We start from the raw sequence: 23,135 nt of genomic DNA, 5'->3' as shown, positions 1-23,135 counted from the left end.
TGACCCATCCCCTTGTTCACCCTCTGGGAGGTGAGGGGAGCAGTGGGCAGCAGCGGTGCCGCGCCCGGGAATCATTTTTGGTGATTTAACCCCCAATTCCAACCCTTGATGCTGAGTGCCAAGCAGGGAGGTAATGGGTCCCATTTTTATAGTGCATGCGTAATCGAAAAAGGGTTGAACGAGAGTTCCCGCCAGAATCCTCAAGGTGCTTTTGTTGACCAGAGAGGAGATTCTGTAGAGACATCTCGTTCGTTGGTTAACCTTTTTGATTACCTTGGTTGCCATTTTATCACAGGAAAGGTTAGCCTCTAGAATGGAATCTAGGTAGGTGACCTTATCTTTCCTGGTGATAACAATGTCACCCACTTTTATGGTGAAGTCATTGACTTTCTTAAGGTTGATGTGGGGCCCAAACAGGATGGATTTCGTTTTACCCAAGTGTATGGATAGCTTGTTGTCAGCGAGCCAGGTGCAAGTTCTACACAGCTCAGCACTGAGGATTTTCTCCACCTGTGACTTGTCCTTGTCGGATACCAGCAGGGCAGAGTCATCCGCAAACAAAAACAATTCACAGTCGCAGGGTGAACGTGTGGTAACTTGTTTCTCCGCTACGTTTAAACGGTCCTCTAGTCTTTGACGATGTGAGTGTGTTGATGATTATATAAGACTCATTTCGTTTAGTTAGATGACATAAATGTTGATGGGTGTTTTGCTTGTGGTTTACAGATACTAACCTAACCCAAACCAATATGCAGCATTAAAGTTTGAAGAGTCCAAATGATGACCGTGTGTTTTCTGACCGGAACCCCAACGTAGTCAATTTCCGAAATCTAGTCTCAGAGTTTAATACTCAACAGTCCTTTCAGATCATCTCCAACCTTTGTTTTCCTTCCTGAGAGCTCATTCTTAAGAAATTAAAATGGTGGAGATTTACTCATTTTTTGTCATGTTTATTTTCATAGCTTCTGTCAAGCCAAACAAAGGAAATAAGATTATTTTACCAGAGCACACTTGTATCACTAATAGAGGTATTTTGACAAAAAATAAAGGATTTTGCGTTTTAGTTACATGACCAGCAACATTTAAATGGTACTATTACTTACTCAACAGTCATACGTGTCACAATAAGGGTGGCAGTATGAACAATGCCAACACTGTCATAAAAATATGCCATATAGTGAAACCACACTAAACAACAATGACAAACACATTTTGGAAGAATATGTGCACCACAACATAACATAAAACACTACAGAACAAATTCCCAGAATTCCCAGCAGCACCAACTCTTCCGGGACGCTACAATATAAACAAACGCCATAGGTGGATCTACACCTAACATCCACTGTAATGATACCACTTACAATAGCGTAACTAGTCGATACGACTATGATTACATCGATTTTTTTTAACATCACAAAATCTTATTTCGTTTTTAAAAAATTTATATTATGTTTATAAACTCAGGAAATATGTCCCTGGACACATGAGGACTTTGAATATGACCAATGTACAACCCCCGTTTCCATATGAGTTAGGAAATTGTGTTAGATGTAAATATAAACGGAATACAATGATTTGCAAATCCTTTTCAACCCATATTCAGTTGAATGCACTACAAAGACAAGATATTTGATGTTCAAACTCATAAACTTTATTTTTTTTTTGCAAATAATAATTAACTTAGAATTTAATGGCTGCAACACGTGCCAAAGTAGTTGGGAAAGGGCATGTTCACCACTGAGTTACATGGCCTTTCCTTTAAACAACACTCAGTAAACGTTTGGGAACTGAGGAGACACATTTTTGAAGCTTCTCAGGTGGAATTCTTTCCCATTCTTGCTTGATGTACAGCTTAAGTTGTTCAACAGTCCGGGGGTCTCCCAGGTGCTATTTTAGGCTTCATAATGCGCCACCCATTTTCAATGGGAGACAGGTCTGGACTACAGGCAGGCCAGTCTAGTACCCGCACTCTTTTACTATGAAGCCACGTTGATGTAACACAGTGGTTCTCAAACTTTTTTTGTCATCCCCCACTTTGGACAAGGGGGAGTTTTCAAGCCCCACCTGCCCCCATCGCCCCAACAGAACGCTAATGCCAAGCTTAACATTTTCAAATTTATCGAACATCAAGTAACATCAAGTTTTATACATTCAAACTCAATAACATAAAATAAAATCAAGTTCAATAATAAATAAAATAACTGTGCAGCTGTGGTATAACTTGCATCAAGTTCAATATCAAATAAAATAACTTGCATCAATTCAATAATAAATAAAACAAAAGTGTTATAACTTGCATCAAGTTCAATAATAAATAAAAAAAAGTGTTATAACTTGCATCAAGTTCAATAATAAATCAAATAAAAGTGTTATAACTTGCATCAAGTTCAATAATAAATCAAATAACTGGCATCAAGTTCAATAATAAATAAAACAAAAGTGTTATAATTTGCATCAAGTTATAAATATAAATGATAAATGGGTTATACTTGTATAGTGCTTTTCTACCTTCAAGGTACTCAAAGCGCTTTGACAGTATTTCCACATTTACCCATTCACACACACATTCACACACTGATGGCGGGAGCTGCCATGCAAGGCGCTAACCAGCAGCCATCAGAGGCAAAGGGTGAAGTGTCTTGCCCAAGGACACAACGGACATGACTAGGAAGGTAGAAGGTGGGAATTGAACCCCAGTAACCAGCAACACTCCGATTGCTGGCACAGCCACTCTACCAACTTCGCCACGCTGTCCAAGTTCAATAATAAATAAAACAAAAGTGTTATAACTTGCATCAAGTTCAATAATAAATCAAATAAAAGTGTTATAACTTGCATCAAGTTCAATAATAAATAAAACAAAAGTGTTATAACTTGCATCAAGTTCAATAATAAATAAAAAAAAGTGTTATAACTTGCATGAAGTTCAATAATAAATCAAATAAAAGTGTTATAACTTGCATCAAGTTCAATAATAAATAAAACAAAAGTGTTATAACTTGCATCAAGTTCAATAATAAATCAAAAAAAGTGTTATAACTTGCATGAAGTTCAATAATAAATCAAATAAAAGTGTTATAACTTGCATCAAGTTCAATAATAAATAAAACAAAAGTGTTATAACTTGCATCAAGTTCAATAATAAATCAAAAAAAGTGTTATAACTTGCATCAAGTTCAATAATAAATCAAATAAAAGTATTATAACTTGCATCAAGTTCAATAATAAATCAAATAACTTGCATCAAGTTCAATAATAAATGAAAATAAAAGTGCCACTTTGCAATCTTTGCCAAAAAAAAGGAGGACAGGGCAAGTGAACATGAGTTTTACAGTACTCCAGCATTAGTGGCTGCAATGAGCCTGTTTTGCACTGCACAGCTTTTCAAATCGGGGCTGCAGGCTTGACACTGCCACTGTTAAAACCTCATTGAATTCGGGGCTGAGCTGCCTTGAAGCGAGTGTTTCCCGGTGAATGACACATTGTGTCCAATGCGCATTTGGCGCAACCCTCTTTATTAGAGCCTGCAGCCCGTTTCTTGACTTTGCCATGCGTGCCATCAGAGCAAAAGCCCACACAGTTTTCCCATTTAAGGTCGTGTTCTTTGAGGAAACTGTCCATTATCTTGAACAGCTCATCAGAAGTGGCTCTATTTTTTATGTATTTGCAAAACAGCAAATCCTCGCACAGTGACTTGCCATTCACAAAGCTTCCGCTTAGCCCCGCCCCCATTAGTTACTGTTGCTGTCTGTCAAACTTTCGCTCCTACCTAGAAATGTAAAGCCTACAGGAAAAATAAGTAATTTACATTTATTTATATAGCGGATTTCACAGACAGAATCACAAAGTGATTTCCAGTGTGTATGGAAAATGAAAGCATAGTAAAAAAAAAAATCTAAGAATATAATAATAAAAAAATTAAAAAAATAAAAGTGAAATTTCCTCCCGTTCCTCGCGCCCCACCTGTCATGTCTCTATTCCCCACCAGTGGGGCGCGCCCCACACTTTGAGAAACGCTGATGTAACACGTGGTTTGGCATTGTCTTGCTGAAATAAGCAGGGGCATCCATGGTAACGTTGCTTGGATGGCAACATATGTTGCTCCAAAACCTGTATGTACCTTTCAGCATTAATGGCGCCTTCACAGATGTGTAAGTTACCCATGCCTTGGGCACTAATACACCCCCATACCATCACACATGCTGGCTTTTCAACTTTGCGCCTATAACAATCAGGATGGTTCTTTTCCTCTTTGGTCCGGAGGACACGACGTCCACAGTTTCCAAAAACAATTTGAAATGTGGACTCGTCAGACCACAGAACACTTTTCCACTTTGTATCAGTCCATCTTAGATGAGCTCAGGCCCAGCGAAGCCGACGGCGTTTCTGGGTGTTGTTGATAAACGGTTTTCACCTTGCATAGGAGAGTTTTAACTTGCACTTACAGATGTAGCGACCAACTGTGGTTACTGACAGTGGGTTTCTGAAGTGTTCCTGAGCCCATGTGGTGATATCCTTTACACACTGATGTCGCTTGTTGATGCAGTACAGCCTGAGGGATCGAAGGTCACGGGCTTAGCTGCTTACGTGCAGTGATTTCTCCAGATTCTCTGAACCCTTTGATGATATTACTGACCGTAGATGGTGAAATCCCTGAATTCTTTGCAATAGCTGGTTGAGAAAGGTTTTTCTTAAACTGTTCAACAATTTTTCCGTCGCTGATATGCCCTTGTCACGCCAAATTTATTCCCCCTACAAACCCCCAGAGGTGTGGACTCGAGTCACATGACTTGGACTCGAGTCAGACTCGAGTCATGAATTTGATGACTTTAGACTCGACTTGACAAAATGTAAAGAGACTTGCAACTCGACTTAGACTTTAACATCAATGACTTGTGACTTCACTTGGACTTGAGCCTTTTGACTTGACATGACTTGCTACTTTCCCCAAAACCTAAAGTTTAAAAAGTTATTTGGGAGCGCTCCGTAGCTTTCATTTTGTACGTGTCTGTCTCTCAGCGTGTGTGCTGCGTGTCAGCGTGTGTGCTCTCAGTACAACAGCCAATCAAATTAGATCTACATTGTTTTCATCACACAGCATTCAGCCAATCAAATTGCAGGACAACCAACGAACAGGAGTTGTCAAACAACGCGCCAGTGAGAAAGATTTATACCAAAGTTGGTTTCGTTCGGGTATAAAAACTACGACTTGGTCAACAAAAAACGAATTGCCGTATGCAAATCACGCAGTTCGAATATTACAGACGGAGACGCAACAACTTCCAACTTCGTTCGACATTTGAAGTTGCACAAAGAAGGGTAAGTTTTGAATGTAAGCTAACGTTTATTGGCTAAGTAACATGACTTTTATTTGCTGTGTAGTTAAATCAGTGAGGCTGTAAACTCACTGCTAACGTCATAACCATAGACATCTTATAAGGGTACACAGCATCGAGCGCTACTGCCTACTGGCGCAGACGAGACGCGGGGCCGCCATCTTGGAGTGGTGATCCGCTCCACTCAGTGCAATTCATTTGGCAGGAGCAATGAACTGTCAGCGCATTTAATTCATTTTACCTCACTGAATACCACTCATTTTCACACGCTTTTTTGTCATACGTGTAGCTATGATAACGGACACATGTTTTATTATTCATAGTTTGCTTAACAGTAATAGAATATTCTTATATGCTATAAGTGACCAGACGTCCGAGATCAAAACTGGGAATATAAACCCAGAGAAGGGGGAAAAAAACGGTCAGCTATTTTTAAGTTGAAGAAACAATATAATTACGTTATATATACATGCGTATATCCTACATAAACAATGTATGAATACATTAGATATCTATATATCTTATAGACCGTATCTCTGTTGCTGCAGCAGCAGAGAGTTTATTCTGTCTTGACACTTTGTATTGATATTTTGTATTACATTCTTCCCTTAAATGATCATGTTTACAGTGATTGTTATATATGTATTTTTTATGTATGTCGCTTTGGATAAAAGCGTCTGCCAAATACTTAAACATATATAAACACCTGAAAGTCTTTACATCAGCTAAAACCACCAATCTGTTTCACTGGATTCAGAATAAAACCAAATGCTGTCTTACCCAACAATGTTAGTATTTGAATATTGTTACTTGAAGACTTATTCCTGGTTACAATTATACTGTTAAGAAAGTATTGTCTTATATTTTGCCTAAAATGAGAATGCATCATAATCAGTGGCGGCTGGTGAATTTTGTTTTAGGTGGAGCTGAAAGTTTGTAAACCAAACCCCTGTAGGGGCGTCATCCTCCCCCAGAAGATTTGTTTGTGATTTTCACATACAAATATTGAAGATCTTTGCTCCTTCTTAACTCTGTGGTAATGTTATTTTCATAAAATACAACCAAAAGTACATTAATGTTAAATCTTACTTGTGAAAAGTAATCCCCCGATTCCTATTTTCAACAGTCCGCTCATTTGAGCAGGAAAACGCTGAACACCAGCCCGGCATCTTTGTTTTCTACCTGTCAACTGTCAGTTTAGGCTGCTTGCCGGCTCCTCATCACCACTTCAAGATGCAATTTGCTCGCGTCACAGCAACCAATACTGCGTCTACTTATAAGATGTCTATGGTTATAACATCATTTCAAACACAGCAATATGTTGCGTCCACTGCAGTTTGCTTCCTTATTCATACTTTTTGTCAAGTGATTTTTTTAAGCAGGGTTGCATGAGGTACCTAAACATAACGTTACGTTAGTCATTGTATCACACACAGTAACATAACGTTAGACGGCGGTCAGCAGCACCGCATATTTTAGCCACCTACAAAAAGACAAACATAGTCAAATAAAGGTCAGTTAAAATGTATACTATATTAAGAATATGTGTACATATTGCATAGGGCCCTGACATCTAAAAAGTACAACTCTGTTCATTGTTACGTTCATGTATTTGTTATGTTTTTCATGTGTACGCACACATGAACACACATACAGTATGAGATGAGATCAATGAGATAAGGTAAGAACAGAATAGAAACTGCTGTGGAACTAGTTACAATGCAATATGCCATGGAAATACAATGTTAACACTTTTGTACAAATAAGTACAGTTGCACTTGTTTTTGCAAATGTGTTTATTCTGTAAAGGAATGAGTTAAATGTTTAAAATTGTTTAAACTATTAAAATGACTGGTTAATAGTGCTATTATGAATTGCAATGTCAGTACTATTTTTTTTCCTGCTATTTCAAATGCACTTGTTTTAATAAATAAATACAGCGGTTTAAAAGCATACACAATCTGTGTAAAAATATTAGTCTGTGGTTAAAAGGACTTGAAAGGACTCGAAACTCAAAATGCAGGACTTGTGACTTGACTTGAGACTTTCCAGTCTTGACTTTGGACTTGACTCGGGACTTGCCTGTCTTGACTCGGGACTTGACTCGAGACTTGAGGGCAAAGACTTGAGACTTACTTGTGACTTGCAAAGCAATGACTTGGTCCCACCTCTGCAAACCCCCCCCCCCCCCCCCCCATTTACTTCCGGGGTCATTTCCTCTTACGTCATTGACAGCGATCGATAGCACTTCGGCTTTGACTGCCCGTCGCTGGAAGAATACTTCCATCCATTTTCTACCGCTTATTCCCTTCGGGGTTGCGGGGGGCGCTGGAGCCTATCTCAGCTACAATCGGGCGGAAGGCGGGGTACACCCTGGACAAGTCGCCACCTCATCGCAGGGCCAACACAGATAGACGACAACATTCACACTCACATTCACACACTAGGGTCAATTTGGTGTTGCCAATCAACCTATCCCTAGGTGCATGTCTTTGGAGGTGGGAGGGGCCTATCCCCAGGTGCATGTCTTTGGAGGTGGGAGGAAGCCGGAGTACCCGGAGGGAACCCACGCAGTCACGGGGAGAACATGAAAACTCCACACAGAAACATCCCGATGCCGGGATTGAACTCACAACTACTCAGGACCTTCGTATTGTGAGGCAGACGCACTAACCCCTCTGCCACCGTGCTGCCCTGGAAGAATACTTGTTTTGTTTTTTTTTATAATATAGCCTTAACAAAACGTCTGTATTAATCGGACAAGTATTAATCGGACAAATTAACTTGAGGATATTCCTAACTGCACATTTGACTCGTGGACATATTCGGAAATGAATAACAGTGTACAATAAGTTAATTCCTTATCAATCAACATTATCAAACTTTATTAAAACTACATTTATTCGTTAAATTCAGGTTTTTTTTAGTTCTCTGTGTAAGTGAACTAAATTAAAATGACATTTATGTGAACTTAAATTTTTGTATTTTCATTCCTTGTTTTTACGTCAGCACTCATGTTTCCCATAAATCGTGTTACTTTGGGAATGCGTATGTGAACAAATACTCATTGCACATTTGACTACCGTACAGGACGGAGAATTAAACGATTTTTGATTCGTTTTCCACGGGTCAACACTACTTCCGAGTTAATTTCGATCGCTGTCAATGACATAAGAGGAAACTATGTAAGTAAGAGGAAATGACGTAAGAGGAAATGACCCCGGAAGTAAATGGGGGGGGGGGTTTGTAGGGGGAAGAAATTTGGCGTGACACCCTTTACATTTGTTGCCATGTACTCTGTCTCTCAACAGAAAATAAGCCAACAACCCGTAATTTCCATGATATTTTTCTGAACTTTGTGTTAAGCCTACACGTCCTTGTCGGAGTGGAAAAAGCAGCGTTGCTTCACTTTCGGGACCTAAATGGCGCGCGTATGTTTGCTGTAAAAGGGTCTATTGGTCACAATTTGACTGAAGTGCTGATATCAACCAAACCGAACCCACCCCGCCCCAACCCCCTCCACACCCCCCCACACCCCGAAATGTAAATAATGTAAATAATTCAATGTATGTACTCTGATGATTAACTTGTGTGATTACTGTATTATGATGATAGTACATATTTATACCATGAATTGATTAACGTGGACCCCGACTTAAACAAGTTGAAAAACTTTTTCGGGTGTTACCACAGTGCAAAAAGTCAGTGTTCAAAAACAAGGAGAAAAATAACAAAAATGAGGGGTATTTTACTTGAACTAAGTAAAATTATCTGTCAATAGAACAAGGACATTTGGCTTGTCAAGACTTTCCAAAACCAGTAAAATTAGCTAACCTCAATGAACCCAAAAATACATTAAAATAAGTATATTCTCACTAATAACAAGTGCACTTTTCTTGGTAGAAAAAACAAATATGAGACCTTTTTTCACAATATGTTAAAAAATATTCTTAAATTAAGTAAATTATTATCTTGACATAACAATATGCGCTCGGCATTAGATTTCTTGAAACCAGCAAACTTACACTAAAAACTAGTTTATTTTTCTTAATGGAAAGGCAAAAAGGCAAATCATATTGTCTAAAAATGCATTTTCCCATCGATAACATGACATCATCGCGCCAAGTGCGTGCTCTTTCAGTCAATTAGTGAGCAAGGAATATATGTACTTATATATATATATAAATATATATATACACTACCGTTCAAAAGTTTGGGGTCACCCAAACAATTTTGTGGAATAGCCTTCATTTCTAAGAACAAGAATAGACTGTCGAGTTTCAGATGAAAGTTCTCTTTTTCTGGCCATTTTGAGCGTTTAATTGACCCCACAAATGTGATGCTCCAGAAACTCAATCTGCTCAAACGAAGGTCAAATTTGTAGCTTCTGTGACGAGCTAAACTGTTTTCAGATGTGTGAACATGATTGCACAAGGGTTTTCTAATCATCAATTAGCCTTCTGAGCCAATGAGCAAACACATTGTACCATTAGAACACTGGAGTGATAGTGGCTGGAAATGGGCCTCTATACACCTATGTAGATATTGCACCAAAAACCAGACATTTGCAGCTAGAATAGTCATTTACCACATTAGCAATGTATAGAGTGTATTTCTTTAAAGTTAAGACTAGTTGAAAGTTATCTTCATTGAAAAGTACAGTGCTTTTCCTTCAAAAATAAGGACATTTCAATGTGACCCCAAACTTTTGAACGTTAGTGTATATATATATATATATTGTAATTTTGAAGAATTTATCTGAATGTGCATGAACTATTTCTGTTCAAAATTGTTTGAAATGGCACATGTTAAATGTTTCTTACGGACGGTATCCCTGCAGACTGTATTGATCTATATCAGTGGTTCTTAACCTTGTTGGAGGTACCGAACCCCACCAGTTTCATATGCGCATTCACCGAACCCTTCTTTAGTGAAAAATAAAATGTTGTTTTTTTCAAATTCAAGACAAAGTTATATGTTTTTGGTAACACTTTAGTATGGGGAACATATTCTAAGTCAGTGGTCCCCAACCACGGGGCTGCGGCCCGGTACCGGTCCGTGGACCGATTGGTACCGGGCCGCGCAAGAAATAAAAAAATAATAATATATATATTTTTTTTAAATTAAATCAACATAAAAAACACAATATATACATTATATATCAATTTAGATCAATACAGTCTGTAGGGATACAGTCCGTAAGCACACACATACTTGCCAACCCTCCCGTTTTTAGCGGGAGAATCCCGATATTCAGCGCCTCTCCCGACAACCTCCCGACAGAGATTTTCTCCCGACAAACTCCCGGTATTCAGCCGGAGCTGGAGGCCACGCCCCCCCCCCCCAAAAAAGTCTGCCGCAGCTGCGATTGGACCTGACCAGCCTCCGGGTACAAGTACTGGAGTACCAATTGCTTGCCAGGGAAGATCTTCCCCAGGAAGCAAGGATTGACCGGTTTTGGGCCATGCTAGGGAGAGATGGAAGATTCCACATTCTCCTGCATTTGATGAAAGCACTTTTGTGCGTGCCACACAGCAATGCATCATCAGAGAGGGTGTTCAGCATGGCTAGAAAAATAGTGACAGAGAATAGAAAGAGGATGGACAATTCAACCCTTAACAAAGCATTGTACTTTCAAGTACAACAATGAGTAGATGAGTGTTGTGTGTGTATATGTGTAAATAAATGAACACTAAAATTCAAGTTTATATATATATATATATATATATATATATATATATATATATATATATATATATATATATATATATATATATATATATATATATATATGTAACGGTGTAGAAACAGACGTTCATTATGCTTGATTAAATCATGAATGAAGTGTTGCAACAGCGCCTGTTGCTGACGAGAAGTGGTATGTACTTTACCTGCGGGAAGTGCTCAGAACTGTGACGCCTTCCAACTGATAATCCCGTGACCCAAGTGGACTCACAGTCTCACAATTTGCACTGTTTTGCAGGACACTGTAATAAAAGAAATTCATAATCCACCTGGTGCCAGTGATATGTTGAAGCGACAGCAGTGTGGAGCTGCATTTTGCCACATACAGTTGTGGACCGTACTTGAGTTGGTGAATTCTAGCTGTAAATATACTGTCCTCTTAACCACGCCCCTAACCACGCCCCCCGTCCCAACCACGCCCCCCGTCCCAACCACGCCCCCCCCCCCCCCGACCAAGCCCCCCCCCCCCCCCCCCCCCCCCGATATCGGAGGTCTCAAGGTTGGCAAGTATGAGCACACATGATTGTATTTCTTTATGGAAAAAAACCCTCCCCCACCCCCCGGTCCGCGGGACAAATTTTCAAGCGTTGACCGGTCCCCAGCTACAAAAAGGTTGGGGACCACTGTTCTAAGTAACAAAGACTTAATTTAGAGTTTTTTGGACACTATGGGAACATATTCTAAGTAACAAAGACTTAATTTAGAGTTTTTTGGACACTGGGAACGTATTCTAAGTAACAAAGACTTAATTTAGAGTTATTTGGTTAGGGTTAGGGCCAGGGTTAGAGGGTTAGGGTTATAATAAGGCCATGCCGAATAAGGCATTAATAAGTACTCAATAATGACTAGTTAAGAGCCAATATGTTACTAATAATTTGCATGTCAATAAGCAACTAATTAATGGTGAATATGTTCCCCATACTAAAGTGTTACCATGTTTTTTTACTGGTGCACAAAATGAACCGTGCATGAACATCACCTTGTTCAAAGAACAAAACCAACACAGTGCATAAACTCACAACAAATTACACACCTGCAAATCAGTGTGACTTCTGCTGTTGGCGTACCTGTAATACGCCGATTTACACGATGAGTCGGGTGTGTTTTGACCTCCGCCGAACCCCTGAGCCCGACTCACCGAACCCCTAGGGTTCGATCGAACCCAGCAGGCACGTGCACACATAGGGCCCTATGGGTGCTTGAGCCCCTGCCCTTTTTTGCCCCGTCTTAAAAAGTGCCCTCTGCCTGTGTGTGTGTGTGTGTTTTTTCTTTTTCTTTAAACAACATTAATAAATTCCTGTCAGGGATGTAAAAAAAAACAGCGGTACAAAAACTCCACGTTTTCTTGTAATACCGGGTTGTTTGAGCCTGCCGCTTCCGCCAGAGAGAGAGAGAGGGGGCGAATGAGTGAGTAAGTGAGAGGAGAGAGAGCCAACTGCGCCCGAGGAGACGTGACAGTGGAGCAACTTGAAGCTGTGAGTTATGGTCTAGTCGCCGTCCAATTAATCAGCATCTAATATGGGTAATATTTCAGAAAAACGCTGTATTATTCTATTATTCAATGTGTCAGCTTCTGATTTTGCCGGACGTCGGAGCACGGCGCATCAATTGAGCACGGCACATCAAGTCCGCACAGAGCAGAGCGGATCGTGCGGGACAGGAAGTAGTGTACAAAATACAAAATAAAACACCGGGTTAATTTTCAAAATAAAATGCACTGTGTTTACGGCGGATCACATTTCTCTCACAGTAGAGGTTTAGATATAACGTTTATTGTGACTTTGCTATTACTGTGTGGGTTAACAAAATAATAATAATAATAATGATAATAATAACAATAATAAGAATAAGAATAATAATAATGATAATGATAATGATAATAATAATAATAATAATAATCATTATTATTATTATTAATAATAATAATAATAATTTCAGCATTGTATTGATGTAGGTTATCTGTTAGTAATATTGCCATCTGTATTTAAACTTGATTCATGTTGATTATGCCTGCAGCACAATGCCAAAAAAAGAAAGGATACTGTCATGTCTGTGATTATGTTTTGTTTTAGTCATGTTCGGATTTGGTTTTGGACTTTTTGTGCACTTTTATTTGTCACCATAGCAACCATTAGTTTCACCTGGTTCACATTGTCATGTCACGCACCTGTTCACGGTTAGAGTCACGCACCTGTTTTCACTGATCATGTCACTATATAAGCTTTTCTGTTTCTGTTGTTCGTCCTGGCGACAACACATTCACTCCTGCCACTCTGTTCACGCTCATGATCCATGCTGTTCTTTTTCATGTCCTGTTCTCATGCCAAGTAAGTTTTTGTTATTGTTCATAGTTTTTTGCCTTTGTGCTAGTGTTTTGTTTTCATAGTCTAGTTTTGTACTTCCGCCATTGTGCGCGCCTTTTGTTTTCATAGTCAAGTTTTTTTCCTCCGCTGTGAGCGCTTTTTGTTTATCCCCTTTTTGAGCCTTTTTGAGTTAATATATTAAACATGTCCTCACCTGCACGCCACGTTTGGTCCAATTCCTTTGCACCACGGGAGAACAAACCACGCCATAGACCAAGTCTTGACAGGATACAGCCCTCTACTGGCCCCTGGTCCATATTTTTGGCCCTGTATTGCATTTCAGTTGTTTAGTCTGAGCATTGGGTGAGAAAGACCATAAGTTACAACTTGATGGTGTTTTCATCAAGTTAAGGGAAGAAGGACAGATTTTCACATTGAAGTTTTTTCCATTTGGGTATTTACTTTTGTATTTTTTTTTCAAAGTTCATGTTGCACTGTTCAATGTTCAATATTAAAGTGCTTATCTTTAACAATAAATAGCCTAATAATTAACCAGTGTTTTGTTGCTTTTCATGTCTTCCAAGCCTATGATAATGTGAATTAACTCATTATGACCATAATTTGTTGACACAAAAGAAATGGCAATCACTTTTACCAACAAAGGACACACAGCTAAGTAGTTAGCTTCCTATTAGCAAATTTAATTTTACATTAATTTCCATATTGTGTAAAGGACCAAAAAAAAATTCCTGCCCTTTTCTGACTTTGAGCCCCTGCCCCTCTATAATCATGTGCACGTCCCTGGAACCCAGGTTAAAAACCACTGATCCATTGGCGTTGTTAGGCCTATTTTAGGGTGGCTCAAGCCCCCCTAAAATGTTCTTAAGCCCCCCTAAATAATTTGGTGTTTTTAAAAAAAAAAATTTTTTTTTTTTTTTTTTTTTCTTTTTTTGCAAATACATGCCGACATATTCATTATAAAGTGGCCCAAATATGAGTTAAAATAAATAATCATATAACCTGTCGTTATTCACTCAGTTTCCCCTCACTTATAGCGTGAGGTAGAGAGCCCCTTTAGTGCGTCGGTATCCAATCCATTCCACTTGTTCATATAGAAAATGCCCACATCACTCAAAATCCAGTCCGCATTTTTTCTGCGACCTTGCTTGCGGTCCTGCAGGTGTACGAAGCACATTAGCACACAACACTGCAGAACAAGAACCTTGTGTCTGCAATTGTAAATAATTTAGTTTTTAAGTTTTGTGTTTCTTGTAGAATCTATATAAAGTAATATACATTAGCCTATTGTTAAAATAATGAAAAAAACATCATTAAATATATTTGTTTTATTGTATTGTTACATTGATAGCTGTTGTGTTATTATAGGATGGCTTGTTAAACATTTCATAGGATTTTCAGAGGGTGGAAAAACCAAGACATTTAATATAAAATGTAAAATGAATAAATACATAAAAAGAAAAGAAAAAAATGGTTAAAAGCCGTCGTCCCAGGGAGCATTTAATTTCGTCCCGTGCATTTTTTTACCGTCCCCGGGACGACGGGACTACGTTAATCTCAAGCCCTGGAAGTTACATTTTATTGTTTGCATTATTTGTTTCAGCATTGCACTTTGAAGATGGTCCCTCAGCTCTTTGACAGCTTTGGCTCTTTTTCAGATCAGCAGACGGACTCTTAAGTCTTTCTTATTTACAGTATATATAAAAGTTTCTCATTTCTATTCAGACTTAATTTAATTTCCTTAACGGCTTGCCATAATATACTGTATATATATATAAATATATTATAAACAAGCCAAATTATCCCGATCCAGATATTACTTGAATTCAAGTAATTAAGTAATATTTCCAGGGCTTGAATTTACAACCATCACACATGTGCCCAAAATGTAATCTGTGCAACTTCAGAATATTTGGGAACAAACAATTATTGTATTGTGAGCTAAAGTGGTGGCATTAGCCTCCATGTTGTGAATGAATAACATAGAGGCTAATGCCATGACTTTCATTGTGTTTCAGTGTATCTTGACGGATCATCCGAGTAATTGTTTCTTGTTGATGCTGTAAAAAAAATGTCACTGTGCAAACCCATGTTTGTTGTTGTACTGAACACACATTGAAAATAAACCCACTGAAATAATAATAATAACAATGATTAATTTCTAAGTCTTTATTAGCTGTTTGTGAAGTTTTGTGCTCTTGCGCTACGTTCGTTTGCATCCTGTGCATCTCCTGGGGGCTAAGCCCCCCCTGTCCTTAAAAGCTAGTGACGCCCCTGCACTGATCTATATTGATGTACACTACCGTTCAAAAGTTTGGGGTCACATTGAAATGTCCTTATTTTTTAAGGAAAAGCACTGTACTTTTCAATGAAGATAACTTTCAACTAGTCTTAACTTTAAAGAAATACACTCTATACATTGCTAATGTGGTAAATGACTATTCTAGCTGCAAATGTCTGGTTTTTGGTGCAATATCTACATAGGTGTATAGAGGCCCATTTCCAGCCACTATCACTCCAGTGTTCTAATGGTACAATGTGTTTGCTCATTGGCTCAGAAGGCTAATTGATGATTAGAAAACCCTTGTGCAATCATGTTCACACATCTGAAAACAGTTTAGCTCGTTACAGAAGCTACAAATTTGACCTTCGTTTGAGCAGATTGAGTTTCTGGAGCATCACATTTGTGGGGTCAATTAAACGCTCAAAATGGCCAGAAAAAGAGAACTTTCATCTGAAACTCGACAGTCTATTCTTGTTCTTAGAAATGAAGGCTATTCCACAAAATTGTTTGGGTGACCCCAAACTTTTGAATGGTAGTGTATAATGTACACTGTAAAAAATTACTGTAAAAATACCAAAAAAAATTACAGTTATATACTGTTCTTCTTAAATACAGTTAAGTACTGTACATTTTGTTGCATTTTACAAAAATATCGACCAACAGTAAGCTACTGCACAACCTACAGTATAATACAGTATTTTTCAGACTTGTTTCTTGGGTCCGCCCACAATTCGATCTGCTGCTCTCACGCATAACACGTACCCAGGTGGAAGAAAAAGTAGTTCCCACTAAACCGTGTCATTTATACAATATTTAAATAGTACTTCCCATTGTGTTGCTATTAATGATATTTTACCTCAAAACATGTACTATCAAAGTATCGACATTTTGATTTGAAAATCAATTTTAGAGCATAAGATCTGGCACTCCTTTTATCAATATTCAAGTATCATTCCGCACATCATAACTCTGAAGTGGTCAAGTACCGATGGATGGACGAGCGATAACCTGCTGCCACCTCCAGCTATACAATCACCTAAATCCATCCTACTGCTGTGTTTTTGATAACAAGGTAAGAGTCACTTGTACCTTGATGTGTCATTTTCTGTTTGAATTGCTTTATATATATATTTATAAAGTCCGAAATTACATAGTGTCACAGTCAGCATCACAGACACTATCGTTGACCACATGTACCGCCGCATGCTAGCTAGCTAGCTAAGTTTTCTTCATTTTTGTCATAGTGATCATAATGTCATAGTCATCTCAAAAAGATGATAACTTGCAACATTTGTGGTACGACTTGCAGCAATGTATTTGCGTATGTTAGACACATGCTTGTATGCCTAATGCATCGTTTAAGTGTGCTTTCCCTGAATGCACAATAGTTTTTTCCAACTTCTCAGCCTTCAAAACTCACAGCCGTCGCCATAAATATGGCAAGAGTAGGACTGATCTGCGCAGAAGGTTTACCTTGTAATATTGTCTCATGTAGCGCGAAGTGCGATGATATACGGCAGTGGTCCCCAACCACCGGGCCGCGGACCGGTACCGGGCCGCGGACCAATTGGTACCAGGCCGCACAAGAAAAAAAAAAAAAAAAGAATTTATTATTTTTATTAAATCAACATAAAACACACAATATATACATTATTATATCAATATAGATCAATACAGTCTACAGGGATACAGTCCGTAAGCACGCATGATTGTATTTCTTTCTCAAAAAAAAAAACACTCCCCCAGTTCTGGGACCCTGTTTCTACCATCTGTTGAGGTAGAGAAGGGAACTGAACTTATTGTGGGAGACTACAATAAAAAGATGAGACAGTCAATCTTAACTTTGATCCTCAAAATACCCTCATTAGTCATCACGTGACTGTGAAAGGGACAACATACAAGAGCAACATGTTTGTTGTTATAGGTCGTAATGATGATGGCCTTGTAGGAAAAATTTAAAAGGTTGTCATTCATAAAAATGTAACAGTGTATTTTATCACTGAGGTATATCATTGTTCGTCAACCTTACATTAATGTCTATTACAATACACGTATGCAGGAAACTTACTTCTGTGTTAGTCAAGCAGAGCTGTTTGATTACTACCCACTGCCTGAATATTTTTTTTGGGGCGTGTCCTCACTAATTCTTCACCATTCATTCCCTATATTCTAGATTCATGTCATCCATCTGTGAGGAAATAAAAGTCATCATCCTCAGAACTTTACCCAACCTGTCTGAGGATATTGTACAACTGGTCGTCTCAACACTGAAACTCTCAGGTGTGGAATCAAAAGCAGACCTCAAGTATGTACAGCAGGATGAGATCAAAGACCTCTTGCCTGTTATCCAGCAAAGGAAACTTCTGGAGGCATTCAAAATGGGTAACTATCAATCTTGTGTTTGTAGTTCTCCCATCTAGTTAAAGCTACAGTAATTGTTGAGAAAGAATAACACTCATTTGACATAGAATGAATACATTTGAGTAGAGATTTGCACCTGTCAGATATTCTACAGTTCTCCCAAAAGCCTTAATGCAGTTGTATTCCAAACAATTGTTTGAATTGCCATGCATGCATATGGGAGAAATTTTGAATCTAGTGATGTATACATTTTGCTTTATTTCTATGCGTTTTAGAAACTACAACAGTCGTGCTTGATCTCCACCCCTTGCCAGATGACTTGGTACATCAAAAGTCTGCAGGCGGAAGTCTGTCTTTGTTCTCCAGTCCATTGCCTTGCTCCTCTTCATCTTCACTACCTGGCTTTTCGCCCTTGTCAAGCTCTTCACCAGCTTCAGCACCTCCTGAGATCGGTAGGTTGTGAGTTCAAACCCCGGCCGAGTCATACCAAAGACTATAAAAATAGGAGCCATTACCTCCCTGCTTGGCACTCAGCATCAAGGGTTGGAATTGGGGGTTAAATCACCAAAAATGATTACCGGGCGCGGCCACCGCTGCTGCCCACTGCTCCCCAATGCTCTCCTCACCTCCCAGGGGGTGATCAAGGGTGATGGGTCAAATGCAGAGAATAATTTCGCCACACCTAGTGTGTGTGTGACAATCATTGGTACTTTAACTTTAACTTAACTTTGTTCTCAGAGTGGAGTAAGCCAGCCCGCCATAATATCCAGTAAATGGCATGAAACCTTTCAAGTCCCATGGGATAAAATGCCTGCTGAAGTGCAGTCAGCTATCACCAACAGCAGGAGACCTGCTCCTGACAAGCGACGCCAAATGATTAGAATCCTTGTGGATGAAATGAGAAGGTATGAGGCTAATCCAACGTGCAGTGAGTGTCTCGTAATCTGCCAAAAAATTGTTAAGCAGTACCCATGTAGTTTTGCTGATATGACACCAGAAGGTGCCATCATTAGTGGAGGTTTTACTTCATTCCTCACTCAAATGAAAACACGCATTGAGAACATCAATCGTGAAGGAAACACCAAACCACTCAGAACAAAAAGACGGTTTGGACAAATGCAGAAATATTGTATTCTTACATTTTAATTAAATGATGCTCCCAACTGCCATGTTATATTTTGTCACAAGTCATCATGGTGACCTATTTTTTCTACAGACGTCTGCCACTGCAGCCGATGTGGAGCGGACACTGACCCTCCCGACCAGTCCACGACTGATACTGCTGGGTAAGTGTCTCATGGAGCGCAGAACTTAAGTCTGTTTGTCCTAAAGCTAAGAACCATAATGCTCAGTCTACCCTTCCTGTGGATGAAGATGGGGAGTTGACTCTTCGTATCATCCAGCTGTTGATGGCCTATTTTGATGAAAGAAAAGATGCACTGATACTCCTTGCAGATGTAAGTTTAGCACTATTAAGCTACAAAAGCATACAAACATCTAAATTAATATTATAAATATTCTAAAATTCAATGTTTTTTTGTTGTTGTTTTTCAATCTGTTACCCACCAAATTATGCAGAAATATTGTATTCCTACATTTGAATTAAATTATGCTCCCAACTGCCATGTTATATTTTGTCACAAGTCATCATGGTGACTTATTTTTTCTACAGATGTCTGCCACTGCAGCCGATGTGGAGCGGACACTGACCCTCCCGACCAGTCCACGACTGATACTGCTGGGTAAGTGTCTCATGGAGCGCAGAACTTAAGTCTGTTTGTCCTAAACGTATGTATACTATGCTCTCCTGCAGATGTATTTGTATCATTGTTGTTTTTGTCATTCCGAACATTGGAAAGTAATGATTTGCAGCAGTACACCTTAGGAGACTAGATGTAAACAGTAAAGAGAGAGCGATATATTATTGGGTGTGAGGTGGCCATTCCAAATACCTTTAAAATGTTACCCATATTGCGTACTGTTTAGGAACATAAACTGCATTTCTTGACTGTACCAGTTGCTGGTGACAAAGTCACAATAAAACGTTGGATGATCAGCATGGAAGGTGATGTCATCTGCGAAGGCGTCCAACCTAGCTTCATCTCAGGGCTTGCTGCCCTTCTTGCCACCTACTATGTGTTCAACTTGGAATACCAAGAGGAAGGTGCTTGGACATTGGAATTTGTTCAAAGGTAAATCCTCTTGATACTGTTAAATACTGTTAGGATATTTTGCCCCTTTTCTCACCTCTGTTCAGGAATTTGACTTGTCATTTCCCCAATTTTGTGCCTTAAATCAATGACTCTTCTGTTCCTTTGTGGACCTTCTTATTAGGGACCGAAGCACCAGTTTGACTCTAGGATACAGAGAAGGTAGGTAATGTGCAGGTAAAGATATGTTGACTGGGTCAAAGAAGGAAGCACCTGTTTGACCCCAGGATGCAGAAAAAGTAGGTAATTTGCAGGTAAAGATATGTTGACTGGGTGATGGCAGGAAGCACCAGCGTGACCCGAGGATGCAGAGCAAGTAGGTAATGTGCGGGTGAAGATATGTTGAATGGGTAAAGGCAGGAAGCACCAGCGTGACCCCACTATGCAGAGAAGGTAGGTAATGTGCAGGTGAAGGTATGTTGAATGGGTGAAAGAAGGAAGCGCCTGTGTGGTCGAGGCAATGCAGACACGGTAGGTAATGTGCAGGTGAAGATATGTTGTATGGTGAAAGAAAGAAGCACCAGTGTGATCCCAGGACACAGAGAAGGTAGGTAATGTGCAGGTAAAGATATGTTGAATGGGTAAAGGCAGAAAGCACCAGCGTGACCACACTATGCAGAGAAGGTAGGTAATGTGCAGGTAAAGATATGTTGAATGGGTAAAGGCAGGAAACACCAGTGTGACCCCAGGATGCAGAGAAGATAGGTAATGAGCAGGTAATGATTTGTTAAATGGGTGAAAGCAGGAAACATCAGCGTAAATACACGGTCCCGTAGATGGAGAGAAAACACATAAATAGAGAGAGGGATTGGGGAGGCTTTAGCATTGTCTTCCTCTCTGAATTTGTCTTAATGGGGTTTAGAGCATTCACTCATCTACAGCTGTGGTTATTATTTAGGCTCACATATATCCTAAAATTGATATGAATATTTGTGCAGTGCATATTCCTAAATTAACAATGTGAGGGGAGTTCTGTAAGTAATTTTCAATCACAACAGAATATCTAATATGCTTTCTCTCTTTTTTAGGCGATTCATTGGCGTTAACCCTGAGAGGGGAACAAAGACTATCCAGGGAAAGGTGGTGTCCAAGAAGACCGGGAAGCTGGTCCAGAAAATGGCAGCAACTGTAAATCCTCACGTAGCCACCCTTATAAAACATCTCACAGACTTTGAGTGGGGCTTTATGTAGCCGACAACTAAACACTGGACTCGTGTTCAGTGTTTTGTCTCCAGTTTGAAATTAAGTTGACATGTTCTAAATGTTAAATTGCTTTACTGAAAATAAGAAGAATGCACTAAATGTACATTGAATGTATTTGATGCGTTTTAAAATAATTGGTTAATAAAAGCATAAACTTGCAAGGCCATTTCTCCAGTCATTTTTATGCCAGCAGATTGCAGGGGTTTTGATTTTGAAAAATTAAAAGTTCAACTCATTAACTTCTAGTGGCATTATACTGTAAAGCTCATTCTATAATGCTTGCTTGCTCAGGGCCTCAACACACATTACTGTCGTCATGAACGGCCTTCAGCTCATCAAAGCCATGCTCCCCCCACCATCACCCTCCCCACCAATGCCAGCACTTCATTAAAGGAGTTAAAGGACTCAAAGGACTCCAATGACATCACAGGACTCCAAAAACATCATAAGACTGTAAAGACCCTCTCCATCAAAGAAGAGGATGTACGCCGGCAGTTCTTGAAGCTGAATACGCGGAAGGCCCCCGGGCCGGATGGTGTCTCCCCCTCCACTCCCAGACACTGTGCGGACCAGCTGGCTCCTGTCTTCACTGACATTTTTAACACTTCTCTGGAGCTATGCCGCGTGCCGTCCTGCTTTAAGACCTCTACCATTGTCCCTGTCCCCAAGAAAGCACGGATCACAGGACTAAATGACTACAGGCCGGTCGCGCTGACGTCTGTGGTCATGAAGTCCTTTGAGCGCTTGGTCCTGCCCCACCTCAAGGACATCACCGCCCCCCTCCTGGACCCACTGCAGTTCGCCTACAGAGCCAACAGGTCTGTGGATGATGCAGTGAACCTGGCCCTCCACTTCATCCTGGAGCATCTGGACTCCCCAGGAACCTACGCTAGGATCCTGTTTGTGGACTTCAGCTCTGCCTTCAACACCATCCTCCCTGGACTGCTACGAGACAAGCTCTACCAGCTCAGCGTGCCCGACTCCCTCTGCAGTTGGATTAATGACTTCCTGACAGACCGAAGACAGCAAGCACGTACGGCTGGGGAAGATTGTCTCGGACAGTCGAACCACAAACACTGGTACTCCTCAGGGCTGTGTACTCTCCCCCTGGCTCTTCTCCCTGTATACAAACTGCTGCACCTCCAGTCACCAATCCGTAAAACTGCTCAAGTTTGCGGATGACACCACCCTCATCAGGCTCATCTCGAATGGCGATGAGTCCGCCTACAGGAGAGAGGTGGGCCGGCTGACGTCCTGGTGCAGCCTCAACAACCTGGAGCTGAATGCCCAGAAAACAGTGGAGATGATCATGGACTTCAGGAAAGTCACAGCCCCACCATCCCCCTCACCCTGATTGACTCTCCCACCCCCGTCCCCATTGTGGACTCCTTCCGTTTCTTGGGCACCATCATCACCCAGGACTTCAAGTGGGAGCTGACCATCAGCTCCCTCATCAAGAAGGCCCAGCAGAGGATGTACTTCCTGCGGCAGCTGAGGAAACTTAAGGTGCCGACCGAGATGCTAGTGCAGTTTTACTCAGCCATCATAGAGTCCATCCTGACCTCCTCCATCACAGTGTGGTTCCCCGGCGCCACAGTCCAGGATAAGAATAGACTGCAGCGCATCGTACGTGCTGCTGAGAAGGTGATTGGCTGCAAGCTCCCATCCCTCC

The 23,135-nt window shown here is 40.1% G+C and overlaps 2 protein-coding genes across 2 annotated transcripts in view; one reads left to right on the top strand and one right to left on the bottom strand.

Annotated features, from left to right (window-relative positions):
* The window catches only part of LOC133664590 (zinc finger protein 431-like), a 404,655-nt gene that overhangs the window by 181,261 nt on the left and 200,259 nt on the right, over nucleotides 1-23,135 (bottom strand). The window lies entirely within an intron of this gene.
* On the top strand, nucleotides 16,665-21,550 carry LOC133664694 (uncharacterized). Its single transcript, XM_062069532.1, has 8 exons — nucleotides 16,665-16,761; nucleotides 17,863-18,071; nucleotides 18,326-18,502; nucleotides 19,267-19,336; nucleotides 19,425-19,507; nucleotides 19,723-19,792; nucleotides 20,068-20,242; nucleotides 20,385-21,550. The coding sequence occupies exons 2-8, from the start codon at nucleotides 17,997-17,999 to the stop codon at nucleotides 20,428-20,430; spliced, it is 696 nt and encodes a 231-aa protein (XP_061925516.1). The 5' UTR covers nucleotides 16,665-16,761; nucleotides 17,863-17,996; the 3' UTR covers nucleotides 20,431-21,550.

Source organism: Entelurus aequoreus, linkage group LG14 (genome assembly GCF_033978785.1).
Source record: "Entelurus aequoreus isolate RoL-2023_Sb linkage group LG14, RoL_Eaeq_v1.1, whole genome shotgun sequence".
NCBI lineage: Eukaryota > Metazoa > Chordata > Actinopteri > Syngnathiformes > Syngnathidae > Entelurus > Entelurus aequoreus.
Note: the sequence above shows the minus strand (reverse complement) of the source record. Positions and strands in the feature narration are given on the sequence as shown.